Source organism: Penicillium expansum (assembly GCF_000769745.1).
Source record: "Penicillium expansum strain MD-8 chromosome Unknown contig126, whole genome shotgun sequence".
Classification (NCBI taxonomy): Eukaryota; Fungi; Ascomycota; class Eurotiomycetes; order Eurotiales; family Aspergillaceae; genus Penicillium; species Penicillium expansum.
This window is the reverse complement of record NW_015971383.1, coordinates 113,871-128,126: the sequence shown is the minus strand read 5'-3', so window position 1 is coordinate 128,126 and position 14,256 is coordinate 113,871. Positions and strand designations below refer to the sequence as shown.

Here is a 14,256-nt window from a genome sequence, read left to right as displayed (position 1 = left end):
TCTTTGTTCACAGGATCTTGTCGAATCGAATGCATACTATCTTCATGTAGCCACCATTTGATGCTAGACTCAACATCTTCTTCTTTACGATTTTTTAAAAGAAATCGAGGCACTGTTTTCTGAGCGCGCAAACGACTCCACCATTCCTAATCTGAGGTGGGGATGAACGCAGTTTTGAAGCTGTTGTCGCAGGTGATGCTGTCCCATACACTCCTGCGGGAAGCGAGGGAGTCACAACATTATGCTAGTTGATCTTGCCCCATGTATAACAATTTTTGTCATTTCAATTCTGGACAAAGTCTCTCGGCTTGTCGTGACGCTCATCGAGGAGTGCAGTGGCCGCAGCACGTTCGATAGGTATGGCTGCAATCCATCCGATGGTAGATGAGTTAGCAGTCTTCGAGGGCTTAGTAGTGGTCGCCATGGTTCGACTCCGATGATCCTTGCTCTCATGGAGGCGAGGAAAAAAACTTCAATGTGTAGCACCGAACAGTCGAAGATTCGATGTAGATGTTCGTCGCGGTGCATGTCGACGAGTGAGTATTCATACCATATTGAACGTATGATACTAACATATCTGCTAACCTAGCTATTCACAGAGGCATCTTCCCTCCACGTACGAAGACTTATAGGACTCAAGGTTCAAACCCCCTTTTGTAGGTGGGAATTGATGCCTGAATGCTTTATTTAGCACCGCTTTTTACACCGCTCTATACAGTGTAAGGTAAATTTATTAATCCTCCAGCTGTCAAAAATGAAGCTTTTGGCCCCATACAAATGAATCTATCTTCATTTTATTGAGCGCTTGATATATATTAAAAATGACAAATCGAGAGATCTGCGTATTTTTGTATGGTGGGAAGAGCATTATTTTTGGACTTGCAAAATCCCCTAGGAATATGGAGATGTATTAGCCAAAAGCTCCATTTTGAACACTTGTAAACCACCCCGAAAAATGGAGAATACCGGGATTTGTATGGGATCAAAAGCTTGAATCAGTGTCCACCCGTGGACAGGTCCACTACATACTTTGATTATTAAGCCAGGTGTAACAGGTGCAGGTGATAATTCAGGTATCTGAATTTTTCTGCCGTTCTAAAGTCAGGCATTCAGGCACCAAACCACCTACAAAAGGGGGTTTGAACCCTGAGTCCTATAAGTCTTCGTACTCCACGCCTGTGCTGCATATGCAGTCATCGAAATTAGCAGCATTTAACGTAGTCCTTGCAACCCATTTCTCGAGAACTATGTAGAAGAATATTTGTAGTCATCCAGATATCACAAAATAAGGGGGCGGAGCCGCACCCTTCGCAATGTTTTGTTTTGCTTCCTTCGCATACCATCCTATAAACGCATCCAACTCAGAATCATTGGTGACTAAGGCTGACTGCCCAGGGTACCACGAAAGGGCTATGCACTGGCCCAATGTATTATCCTTATGTGGCCGCAGAATAAGCCCTGCTTCGTGGACCAGAAGTTTACCTTCACCGTGGGCGACGATATGCACGCTATCATTCAAAATGGGTTCCCACTGTGACTTAGGCAGATTTGAGAGCATTGACCGAGCTTTCAAAGCCGTCATTGGTTGCAAGCAACGATTGACGAAGGATGCAGGAGAAATGAACCGCTTTCCGGTGGTGGAAGATAGCCGATAGTAAAATACAAGATGAAAGTCATCCTCGACCACTCCTTCCAGGAGAAGAGATGATGAGGAGGTATCAGTATTTAGAACGGATAAGTCACGAGTTTTCGTAAACCGCTGGGGTGGATAATTCAGGTCGACCCTATCCGTCGAAGCTCTTTTGTCAAAAATCCAATCATGTACTCTGGAGCGATATTCGATGCTGCCTGAGCCAACACAGAGTTTTGAGTTTGCCGCATAGTCTAAGGATAGGTCTGACAAGCTATTCAAATAGCAATATAGACCGCCGTTGGAATGAGCTGATGGGTAATCAACACTGAAAAGGATTCGACTTGGAGAACCAGTGAACAATGTCATAATGCTGCTGAACAAAAAGCTTGGGCTGGATTGAAAACCTTCCATGGTAAGATGTGAGAGAAGCATGTCTGCATTCAGTTTGGGACCATGATTGCGCCTCTCATTGATAGTTTGGTAAAACAACATCATACCGAGCATTTTAGGTCGTATTTCAGACTTGAACTCGCAGCGGCCAACAAGATAAGTCAACACTAACATAGTCTCCGCGACGGAAAGCCAGCAAAACTTTCTGTAGTTGGAGGAATGGAGATTGAAAGAGGTTGAAGCTGCTCTGCAGTCAAAGCACTCGCACAAGGCCTTAAGGTTCTTCGCGGTCTCCTCATATTCACTGGCTATATCAGTCAAAGTCCTTCTGCCGTCTTGCGTCATCGTTTGTCTTGAAAGAATATAGAAAGGACGCAGTTCTGCTAGCTTATCGGTCACAAAAAGGATATATGCTGGGATGGATTGGAAGCGGCTGATTTCATCCAGATGAGTTGTATATAGCAAAATTCCTAAGGTGTAAAGTTTCCGAAATGGCGCCACGAAAGTTTCATGCTTGGTATTTTCATGTGGAGAATACAGCTGATTCAGCAGTGCAGTGACATCCTGCCCAAAGCAATCATAGAATAAGCTGTCCCAAGAAAGGCTGCCGCCAAGAAAGGGGACGTTGGTGGTTTCTGGCATGTCTTTACCGTAGCCGTTGAAGATTTGTTGGATGAAATCATGTCCGTCTCGGACAACGAATGATGTTGCAACATGATCGAGAGCTCGGGAAGTCTCAGTGTCATCCACGAGATTGAGACACAATTGAGAATCCACAGTTCGCTCATCGTAGTTCTTCATCAGGGGTGCCATGTTAGAATTTACTTCCACTCGGAGTCCAAGGATGAAACTGGAATACACTGCAAGCCAGCAGCATGTAGGGCCCCCTCGAACAGTGATTCTCTCGATTTCTCCTCTGGTGATTTGACCCAAAACGAGGAGAATTTCGGCCAAATCTTGTGGATGTCCCTGATGATACCAATCTTGTACCTTGGTATTTGAGTGACCAGCTAGTCCTAGGAGGGTCTGAACATTGAGGCTGAATGTTGTTTCCGAGAAAATGCAGGAGGATGCTTTGACAAAGGCTTCCCACTGAGCAAGTGAGGGGGATAGGTCTCTCGATGCTCTGACCAATTTCGACATTTCATATAGAATAAGGGCAGAAGTCTGAATGGAAAATGTCTCACTCATGGCCGCACACAGAGCGACTAGGGAAGCACCTTCAGAACTCTGAACAATATCCCGTAGGACGTGGCGGACTCCCACTCCAAACCAAATTAAGTCACCAAAGCTCGAGAACGCCTTTAGGTTATTGAGGCTTTCCATAAGAACCTTCTCACCGTGGGCACCAATACAAACTCTGCTACACATGGCTTGGCCAAATGCCACAGTAAGAGGCTCGATGCCTGCTGAAGAAAGGCGTGAAAGCAAAGCAATTGATGCCGAGAACTGCATCCGTCCAAGGGCAGCCCAATCTAGCGACCCTTGCTGGGCAAACGATAGGGACATTGCTGCAAACCCAACTAGATATACTGAATGTTGAGAGACCGGATCCGTAAGATTCTCGGGCGGCTTTTAAAAGACAATAGACGAAGAAGCAAGGCGACCACTAGAGTTCGTTATAGTCATTCGTTCTGCTAAAGCGAAAGTCACGACTGTAGTGAGCAACAAAGACGGAACTATGTAGTGGAATGAGGGGTAACATTGTGTGCGTGGTAAAAGGCGCCCAAATAAGGCGAGGCTGACAGGCTGTTGGCACGGTGATCTAACCCTGTTCGGGGTAGTATGATGTATCTCCTGGCAGTGATTTTGGCCCAACTACCGATCTGTCGGTGTATGGGCTAAGTACGGCTGAGCGGACGGGAAGCCCTGTCTCCCATACCCTATGGTCGTACGTATTGTTTTACGTGTGAGAGAGAATAATAGAACGAAAATAGATAGGGGGTTAGAATACATATATGACATGACCCTTTGTTGCACAACCGTACTGACCCAGCTGAATCACAGTATAAATTATACGATGTCATGACGAGTATGTAAGAATGAACAGTGAATGTGGTATATGATCAGGTGGTAACTCCATAAATTCTGAATGAACATCTTCACGGAGAATGATATACAAAATGGCTGTCATTTTGTTTTTGAAATGATTCTCCTATCATGCGATGGCTTTGTCACTATCGAAAACTATGTTACAATACATGGTGAGATGAAACCCTCAGAAAATTCATAGACCGCTACGGCTGCGGCTACCACCATACAAAAGTGCATATTAAGCTTAGTCATTGATGTCCGCACAAATAGTCAGAAATGGGGGATTTTGTCATTTTAGTTAGAGCCATACATATCCGTCATCTATACCATACCTTGCTGTACACCTTGATTTCTGTCAGTCTCTAAATACAACATATGTTGTAGCTCGGTGCTCGGCTTTCTATGGCCCCGACCCCGAGACCCTGAGCCCCGCTGACTCATCGGAGCTCGGCCCCGGGTCGCCCCGGGCTGCGCCCCCCTGGCTGTTGACAGCTTTCTAAATTCTGAAGCTTCAGACCCTCGATTTCAACTGCTTAACGATTATCATGGCTGAACATCCTTCCTTTACCCTTGCCGCTCTTCGTAAGTCATGGGCCCAATGACACAAGTCGCTCAATGTTTCTGACCAAAACCAGTGCCTATTGGAGGTACCGTTGGGTTCCTGCGAACCCGATCCGCGCCTTCCCTGATTGCCGGTGTTGGACTCGGCGTATCATATGCCTACTCCGGTAAGTTTCAACGTCCTCATTTTGGGTGTGCTCAAATGTTCCCAAACTCACCATATTGCCAGGGTATCTGATCAAGGAGAACAAGGACTACGGCACTGAGCTCGCCTTGGGAAACAGCATCCTCCTTCTGGGCTCTGCAATCCCTAGGATCATTAAGACAAAGGCTAGAGCTGCTATGCCTCTGGCTCTCGGTATTACTGGGTTGTTGGCATCTTTCTACTATCAGAAGAAGGTTCGGGAGTTCCGCTTCGGAGTCTAGATTGCACTATTTCATAGGTATCCCTCCATCAATAGCATAAATGGGTTCAGTAAAGTGGTAATACTTTATCTAGCAGGTGTTGTATACAAAAATGGCTGTTTGTTCCAATGTGCTGAATGTATAAAAAGATGAGAATTCCATTGCTGATTCAGATACATCCGGCGTTCCTGTTTTCAATAGCTCCCTCGTTTCTCCCCTATCAACTCTCTGGGGCTTTCCTGCAAATTTCATCAAGAACCGAAGCGCACGAAATAATTTGACCATGTTGCGGCTGTGCTTTTGCTAGCTCGGGAGTAAAGTCTCTAAGATGTCATAGCCAAAAGATGCGTCTCGCTCCTTGAGAAAGTAATACAGTGTATAATTAATTTCTATTGGTTACCTTAGCCTTGTTTTGCGTGCGGCAAGAAGCAAGTGATCCCACTTTTCTACCTCATAGTAAGGAATCCATTTTTCTCAATTTTGAATGACCAAATTGGCCGAATTTTCATGATGTTTTATCTCTACATCGCTGCTATACCATAAGTAGGAGCTATAGTTCCTTTCTCCACGGCTAGTGTCATTAAGACTTCCCAAGTAGAAGTTAGTGCGCTTCCGGCGTTTGCTCTACATTCAAACGCGTCATTCTTCTATGTTGTATAGCCCGGGGCTAGCTATTAGCGCCGCGCCTCCTCGGATTATCCGAGGTCTCCCTGTGAGATTAGTTATCCCCGCGCTAGGGGCTCTCCCCGATGTTATGATGAGTATCTAAGTAGGACTAAAACACACCTACAAGATAGGATGGATTATATGGTCGAATACTATTGTTTATAAAGCCTAACCACATGGCAGCTTATTGCGGTTTAAATACTCGGAGCCACTCTTCCAAGTGGTGCATGTAGCAGGGATTGCAACGGCGCAGTTCCCATCCACGCCATCTTGTCCTCCTCCATCACAAATCCCGAGTTCGTGTCACTAGCCTTTGGCTATTAAAGAACACTCACATCATCGAAATCCTATGCCACCTAAACAGATCACTTGAGGAATGTCAGAAATTGATTTCGCGGGTATATCTTGGGACAAAATACCTCGCCGTTGTTGTAGCAAGGAGTGCGAGTCTGCGCAGTGAAGATTGAGGCACAGGCGAAAGAACCGCCCGCATTGCACTTGACTGGAGTATCCTCGTTGCCTTGGAGAATTCGGCTAGCGCCCGCACACAGTTTTGTGCAATCGTAGTCATCGCCGGTCTCTTCGTTCTGTAACCTATTTTAGTTCCCAGGCCGACCAAAATCATCGAAAAACATACGGATCCGTAGAGACAGCAGTGCGAGCGATCGGGGAACAGACATTCGCACTGTCTCGAGCCCTTGCAGGTAGCTGCCAAGCTAAGTCCAGCAGTGGAAAGCATCATGAATAGAGTGAAGACCTTCATTTTGGAAGTTGAGGGTTGGTTGAAGATATGAACGATGTTTGGAGGTGATGGTTGATATTTTCGAGGAGTATGCTGGGGCTTTCTTGCTCTATTTATCACTCACAGGGTCTATACTGCTGTACGGAGTATACGGATAGCAGTTAGCATTTCTCCGAGATCTCTCCGACAAAGGATGCCACCTAAATTAAAATAAGCTAGCGTGAACTTGATTAAATAAGGTAAATTCAGGCAGATCAGTTAGGTACGAGAACGAAGGTTTCACCCGGAAATTTAATTTGAGAAGGTACCAAATTTTGGGCCTCGATGAATGCCAGTGCCATTGTGAGACTTTGGTTCCTTATTGACAGTTGGAACTTTGGCTAACATGTTTCTATCTTTAGGCAATTTTTATAGATCACGGTAACAGTCTGTCCCGCCTACTTGAAGCCGAACGGGCTTCTTGGCTTCCTTGGCTTGCTTCTTCTTCATAGATAAGCAATAACGGCCCGGTGATCCACTCTGTTGAGAGATGTAAAACAGCTCCACTAGAAAGGAATCAGGTCACAACTAATGAACCTAACCATTGACTAAAATGAGACATTTGACCAAGGTGTTGAGATAACGCAGATAGTATGATCTTTTTGGGTTCTCAGCTTATGCACTTACATTACCACAGGTGCCGTATCTCATGCATTCTTGTTTTCCATTTAGTTTCTCATCTTCATAATTATGGGAATACCAATCGGTTTTATAAAATGGCTGTTTCTCCAGGATGCATGGAGCGGAAGTCTGACGAAACGACCATGCAAAATGCAATAAATTGATCGACGGAGGTGTGGATCCTTCAGACAACCGGGCGTCCCCTTTCCCTTGCCCAGAAGGGAAAACGCTTGTAAACCTCCACTTTTCAACATCGTGGCGCCATACTAGATATTAATTGGAGATTTCCTGTGTCTTAGTTGAACCACAAGTATTGTATGTTGTATGGAGACGACTAGACACGTGGCTGAAGTGCTGGGCTATAGGCACTAGTTGTTTAAACTCTATTTGAGTTAAAGCGACAGAAATATGGCTGTACAACAATCACAATGTATGCTCTAGATCAATGATATGCATCCTCTAACTAAAAATGACAAACACCCACAATTTTAACAATTTATGCGGACATAATGACTAGGTACGGGTGCATAGGTATGCATCCGTGGACCCGTGGACTTTTCAAAGCTTATATAGAACTGGCCAATCGCATTATTTTCCGAGAACGAGACCTGTAACCTTTGTATACGGAACTCCATCCCTATAATCTCCCCCTGGCTGTCGAAACAGTATTAATTTACCCCCAATATTATACACTACATAGTACTATCACAACACACCCTCCTCTCTTTACATTCATTTCCGCATTATAAACTGTCGTGGTGGCCTTAGGCCGCGACTGATGCCTCAGGCATCAAACCCTCAGTTTTCTCCTAGAATGGCAGGCAATTTGCTCCTCCTACATTGTAGCCCAAGATAAACTGTCAAAGCTCCAGTTAAGAGCCTTAGTGCCTTCATGCCTCGGGGCCTAGGAGCCTTAAGATGACCTTGGTAACAATTCACTACTAAGACACAGTAGTGCGATATCTTCCAACATTATATCTCAACAACCATGTTGTTGTTTGATTTTTTTTACCACTAGATAGCTATTGATAAGAGATTTTAACGCTATGTACTAATTTCCAAAAAATTCAACCACTGCATTACCATACTAGTGAGCATTATGTTGCGTGAACCTCGGAAATATATATCACATCAAAAGCACAAAAATACAATCAAACACCTATATAGACTACCATTGTTAAGATATCAAGTTTGTTAAATAATATACTATAGGAATAGTACACTAAACAGCATATAATAACTGGGATTTAAATCTTTTACAAAGGAATACTTTGTAGTATAAAAAATAAATTAAAAACTATCTAATCTTCTTAATTACCTAGGGATAAAGCTTTATTTATAGCTTTATCTCCACCCCTATAAATCCTATCTTCCTTTCTAGTTAGTATATACTTTACAACGAGAAATATGATATAGAATCATAAAGAATTAGTTTAATAAGATATGTTAGTACTAAGTACTAAATTCTTTAAGATCCCCTTAACTAAAAGCAGTTTAAACTGGAATATAGGCCCAAACCTCGAGATACTCGAGTTTTGTATGGTAGAGTGTATGATAGGGGTGTCAAACTGTATCGTTGCCGCTAATCTCGATTCCGTAGGAGCTCTGCAGGTTTAAGCGACCGAGGGATCTTTGTATGCGTAGAATCAATTAGGGTTTAGCGTTGAACTGGAACCAATTGCATGTTAATTATGACAAATTAACTTGGTTTTTCAACCAAGTTCTAATATATCACATTTACTATGTGTTTTGTCGGTAGTTAAATTATGTTACCTACATAGTCACATTGAAATCGTCCTTAGGCCGCTACGCCCCAAGGCCCGAAGGCTCTCAACTGGGGTCCTGACATGTAACTAGCCAGGTTACCCTTAACGCACTATATTATTGAACTAGGTTGTCTATCATAATTGGTCTTCTCATAACTTATCCACCACCTCAAGCTCAAAACTATTGCAGCACTACCTCCGCCTTCTTAGCGTCGTCCTGAATCTCATTAATGTCCTTGCCCTTAGTATGCAGGAGCCCAAGCCGCTCCTCATGCTGGCAAGCCAGCACAGCAAGGGTCGAAGACTTCCACAGAGGGACACGGCGGCTCTGGCGATTGCTGAAAATACTTAAGATGGCGAACAAAATTGCGAACCCCTCAGTCACAATCGGAACAACAAAGTACCCCCAGCGGATGAAAACAAATGGCTCCCTCTGAAGCGTCTCTCCATTTGCAGGTTGGGTATTTGGGCCATACCGCAGATAGTCCGTCATTGCGGTCGCCATTTTGTTGAAGCGGTCGCCAAGGTCCACGTCCCCGGATAGAGTAGCGGCAACACCGAGGTTCGTATTAGCAAAGTTTCCTTCTACCCACTCGGTGGCCATTGTCGTGGACTGGAAGAAATTCACCAGCGCGGAAAGACTGGCATAACTTATTCTAAGCGCAGGAATATGGATATCGCCACTCGTTGACTCGTTGGTGTACACGTGCTGGAAGAGGCCTTTACTTATATTGGACGTGATCCCCCAGGGATTCTTCATGCCGAAATCGACCTCCCGCCTCGAGGCAAAGGAGAAATCACTGCCGTTGGCCTGAGCACCTGTGTACTCGTAGGCGGTGAGAAAGAGCGAGCAGTCTGTGATGTTGATGTCGCGCATTATGAAATTGCCGTCTGGGGTGGATCTATAGATTGCAAATCGGGAGATTTCGGGAAAGGTTTCTGGCAATCCAGGTTTTGATGGATTGATAATTAGGAGTGAGGATGCATTCATGTAGTATGCTGTCGCCAAATCGGTAGCCCAATAGCGAGTTGCAACGTTAACCCCACCGGGTGTTGTCATGTTGCACCGCTGTAGCCCATATTCACCACCCGAGCAGGTTGCCGCTTGCAATGTTTCCTCGGTGACGTTCCTGCATTGGGCCTTAAACCCAAGTGATATGTATGATTCGGTCCATCGGCATCTCCCGGGACAGATGAAAGGTTCTGTGCGGTTGACGCCATATAAGCCCTGGAAGATGGCGGACTGCATATCGGGATCCTGCGGGATGCTCTCTAATAAATAGTATGTTAGCTGCACTTGTTGCTTTGATTGTTTGGAGTGTCGATGCTTACGGATAACAGAGTTGAAAAGATTATTCTGTGCACTCAGGGTGTAATCGTGCGCATATCCGAAGGTGGCGGTTTCTGTAGAAGAGATGACGTCTCGCTGGTCGATCAGAACCACCTGTTGTGCAAATGGCGAGAAAGAAAGACGCAAGATGGTGATAAATGCGCCGATGGTGGCTATATTCCACTTGACTGTGGTAAGTAGCAGAATGGACCCCCAAACACCGCGACTCGCTCCGTCAAATGTTTCAAAGTCAGCAAGCTTACGAGGCCCGTTCTTAAAATGAAGCCATTTAGATTGTCCGATGAATGTGCTAACTCCGTGCATCAACGCCGTGGTGCATGCAGTTGTCAGGATAGAAACTGTCGCGTTGAGAGAGATGCCGCCGCGCCAGGCAGAGAGAGGCTTGTTGTTCATATACCAGAAGATAATGGCGATGCCAATGAGGAGCCCCAGGGCCAGGATCGAGCTTATCGATTCCAAGAGCCATTCTCTGGGGGAGTACACTGGATGGCGCTTATATTCAGTCGTGGCCGGAGGTTGTGGCTCGGAGTCTACTTCGGAAATCCGAGCAGGCTCATATTGGTGAGCTTTCGGGTCACTGTCAACTCCGGCCATGGTGACAGCCTGTGGCTATTGATCTGTGATTGGGATTGCCTTTGAGCGAGACAGTCAACATGAATACGAGACAATGTGACTAACTTGGGAGTGCAATGGTGAATAGTTTGATTTATGCCTAACTTTTGGCTTTGACAAAAATTCACCTTTCAGGCCTTTGGGTATTTTGACGGGGAATTGTAATGAAAACTTCCGTAGATTTTCCTTTCGTGGGGACCTGCTGGAACTCGTAAATTTCTTCATAGTGGTCTTTTAAAAAAAGGAAACCTCGAAATGCCAAGGACTAGGCTACTCGTATTCCTACGGGGGTAGAGGCACTCCACCTCCAATTGGTGATAACGACTTTCGAGCCCACAACACAGGCCGCGAAAATCAGGTGGAAAACGAGAACTGCGATCACGATTGCGGCTGAAGACAAGCCTGGGAAAATACTTCCTGTCAGTTCTCGTATTCCCCCACCCAGCCCCCACAACGTTAGAGTTGGCATTGCTGGGCATCGCTAGGTCAACCTATCAGCGACGGTATATTTACCCTTGAAAGGGTCCAAATGGTTTCGCCAGGATTATCTGAGAGGTTCACTCTGACATTTCTGATGCCAGTGAGTTGGGTCGAAAATGCATCTGCCAAGTCGGGCCTTCATTTCGCGGGTGATCGAAGCAAAGAAAGCTCTTTATGGGCGATAATAGATGGCACCCCTCCTGTTAATTCGCGTTCCATAAATGATCTCTCAGTGTAATAATTACGGTATTAGAAACTGAAGTTGAAATTGGCTGAGCTTTGGTGTGCTTCGGGTGCTCAGGCACAAAAGTATCACTTTTGAAAGGGTCTAGGGTCATGTCATGCACAGCCCCTGAAGGATGCGGAAGATAAAGCCCTGGAGGTACGGCTGGCTGAGTAACAATCAGACCTGCATTAGTATGCACATGGGTTAACTTAACTAAACTCAAAATTGGCGCTATAGTTAACTACTTGGATATAGTTAGGTAAACACTGGTAAGCGAGGCCTAGAGGGGCCGGGCCGCTTTGTCCAAGCTCAGTCCTGATCTTATTATTGGATAAAATCCATTTACACTATTCCTTCTTAATCTTCATGCTTTGGACTATCCTAATCCAGATTACATTATGGAGGGTGACTAGGTAAGCAGTGCTGACGCCATTCAGGGTCCCGATAAGCGTCAGATAGACTCCTGTTTGCTTTTTGTGTTCTTAACTTGTCTACCGGGCTTCTTGGCATGGATGCGGTAAGCCGCTTTTGCTGGCCGTTGAGGCTGAGCATTTCAACAGAAAGGGTGCCCGTGTATGGATAATGATGAAGTCCCCTCAAAAAGGTCACATTTGAGGTTCTCTTTTCACTGTATAGTTCTCACATTCTCCAGAAGCGACCATGCTATTCCTTCTGCACTACATCGTGGCCTACACCCTATTATTTTTACATGGTGCTGCAGCACTACCACAGGGAATGACCCCATCCAAAATCTCGAGCGCAACTTCAGCTACACCCATAGGAACGTCCGTTTTGGAGAAGGAAAGGACATGTGACTTTGATACGATGAACGAGTTCTTCGACTACACCAAAAATAACGGTCTAAATATTACCGTGGAGGTCCAGAACTGCCAGAATCTATGCCTGCTCACATACGGGGTGGGAAACCCCGATCTTTCTGGGATCGGCGTAAGTTCGCAAACATAGGATTTCTCCATTTTCACCACCAACGTAGCTGATTGATTGTTCCTCCTTGTAATTCAGATGATGTATGCATACAGCATACAAACCGGACTCACTATTCTCATCGGTCCTGTTTTCCGTATAATCTACCTCACCCTGGCGCCAGCTAGCCACTTTATCAGAGACCTTAGAGACATCCAATCGAATTTCTTCTCCTCGAATGGTTTCTTCGTCGGCTCCTCCGCTCTAGCTACGCTCGCAAACTTATCACAGAACCCATCCACCTTTGAGATCGCCGAGATGCAGGCGATGGCGTTCCTACAAGTTAACAGCATCCTTGTGACCTTCTTCTGCCTGGTTGTTGCGCAACCAATTTCACGCTGGGCTGCGCGAGTGCTACTTTATTTCATAGTGTTTGTTCTCGTGGTGGTCGCCCTAGGCTTGAGCCACCTAGGCAACGACAGTAGGGCAAACTGGAGACTTGCCTCTGATGGCTGCGCACACAGCTCAACAGACTATAGCGTCATAAACCCTATCCCGTATCCATCATGGACTGTCGCTATTTTTACCGTCGCGGGTACTATTGCGTTCTGGTTACAGTCCCTGAAGGAGAAATTCCAAACAGACAAGTTACAGAAGTCGATGTTTAGACTATTGATGCTGTTTTGGGTCATGTTGATTGGACTCTTGACCGCGGGCATGGTGGTTGGCCTAACGATGATGTGGCGACAACGAAGGCATCTGCGAAGTTTGGCGAGAGACCAATTTGAGGATGATCAGTGGGGGTTCGGGCAGATTGCTGCATTGACAATCTGGGCGCCGATCCCGGTAGAATTAATCTATATTTTGAATGGTGAGTCCCTCTTCTTACTTATTAGTGCTATTTGGTCAAGCTAACACGTGCAATTTGTTACAGATTTGGCCCAACGGAAGTCCGAAAGATGGAATCGCTTGAATCAGACCATCAGCATTTTCTTCTCTCCAAAAGCTTTGCAGGAAGACCGAGCTACGCCCAGTTCCAACCCGGAACACGAAATAAAAGACCAGAGTGGAGATGGAAGGGTGGTCGATGTTACTAGTAGCTAAGCAAATTATGTTGCATGTGTTATGATCTTTTACCCCGAGTACCCACCTACAGCTAAACGAAGCTATAATTATTGAGAGGGCCAACAAACATGACAGGCCCTTGACTAAAAACACTTGAGGAGTATAGGGATTGTATCAATTCTATGGCCTTTCTCACCAAATGATCACACGGTGGCTTCAAGATATATTTGCTTCTATCTAGACTTTAATGTTAGTGTTAAATGGATATAATATGTACAATTCGTAGGGGTTATATAGTCAATTTTAGGAGCTCGCTAGCGGACTTGGGTTCTAAGCTTAATGCAAAACAAGTCACATATCATATGCCATGCATTGCTATATTTATTTGCCATTTCTGTACAGGGGTGGAACTGCGTTATGATGGCTGCGTCCTGGCTTACAGGCCCACCCCTGAACAGGAGACTATTGAAACTTGGCTCCTTTTGTGCAAAAGCTGGGTAATCCATGCTGGTACCAAAATTCTTATGATTCTTCTAGAATATAGGATCTTCATCATGGAATTCCAAACTAGCACGTCCGTCGAAGGAATTCCATCCGGTTGATTACACGATGGTTTTGATGAGTTCAACATCGAGTTATCAGGTCAAACTTCCAAGTCCCTACCCAGCTCCCATTATAGTCAACATGTTTTGAAAGAAGGTCAGTGTATCAGGACTTTACATGGAATAAGGTATGGTACCG

At 45.3% G+C, this 14,256-nt stretch overlaps 5 protein-coding genes across 5 annotated transcripts; 2 read left to right on the top strand and 3 right to left on the bottom strand.

Annotated features, from left to right (window-relative positions):
• Window positions 1-1,267: 1,267 nt before the first annotated feature.
• Window positions 1,268-3,532, bottom strand: PEX2_038310 (uncharacterized protein; the record flags this gene model as incomplete). Its single annotated transcript, XM_016741106.1, has 1 exon — window positions 1,268-3,532. The coding sequence occupies one exon, from the start codon at window positions 3,530-3,532 to the stop codon at window positions 1,268-1,270; it is 2,265 nt and encodes a 754-aa protein (XP_016596811.1).
• A 1,070-nt stretch (window positions 3,533-4,602) lies between these two features.
• PEX2_038300 (TMEM14 family protein) lies at window positions 4,603-5,044 on the top strand (the record flags this gene model as incomplete). Its single annotated transcript, XM_016741105.1, has 3 exons — window positions 4,603-4,639; window positions 4,693-4,785; window positions 4,848-5,044. The coding sequence occupies 3 exons, from the start codon at window positions 4,603-4,605 to the stop codon at window positions 5,042-5,044; spliced, it is 327 nt and encodes a 108-aa protein (XP_016596810.1).
• Window positions 5,045-5,883: 839 nt separating this feature from the next.
• PEX2_038290 (uncharacterized protein) lies at window positions 5,884-6,452 on the bottom strand (the record flags this gene model as incomplete). The annotated part of the gene is made up of 3 exons (XM_016741104.1): window positions 5,884-6,006; window positions 6,109-6,276; window positions 6,327-6,452. The coding sequence occupies 3 exons, from the start codon at window positions 6,450-6,452 to the stop codon at window positions 5,884-5,886; spliced, it is 417 nt and encodes a 138-aa protein (XP_016596809.1).
• A 2,586-nt stretch (window positions 6,453-9,038) lies between these two features.
• Window positions 9,039-10,802, bottom strand: PEX2_038280 (DUF3176 domain-containing protein; the record flags this gene model as incomplete). Its single annotated transcript, XM_016741103.1, has 2 exons — window positions 9,039-10,129; window positions 10,190-10,802. 2 exons carry the CDS (start codon window positions 10,800-10,802, stop codon window positions 9,039-9,041), a joined length of 1,704 nt encoding a protein of 567 aa, XP_016596808.1.
• A 1,384-nt stretch (window positions 10,803-12,186) lies between these two features.
• Window positions 12,187-13,554, top strand: PEX2_038270 (uncharacterized protein; the record flags this gene model as incomplete). Its single annotated transcript, XM_016741102.1, has 3 exons — window positions 12,187-12,474; window positions 12,550-13,321; window positions 13,385-13,554. The coding sequence occupies 3 exons, from the start codon at window positions 12,187-12,189 to the stop codon at window positions 13,552-13,554; spliced, it is 1,230 nt and encodes a 409-aa protein (XP_016596807.1).
• Between the last annotated feature and the right edge of the window lie 702 nt (window positions 13,555-14,256).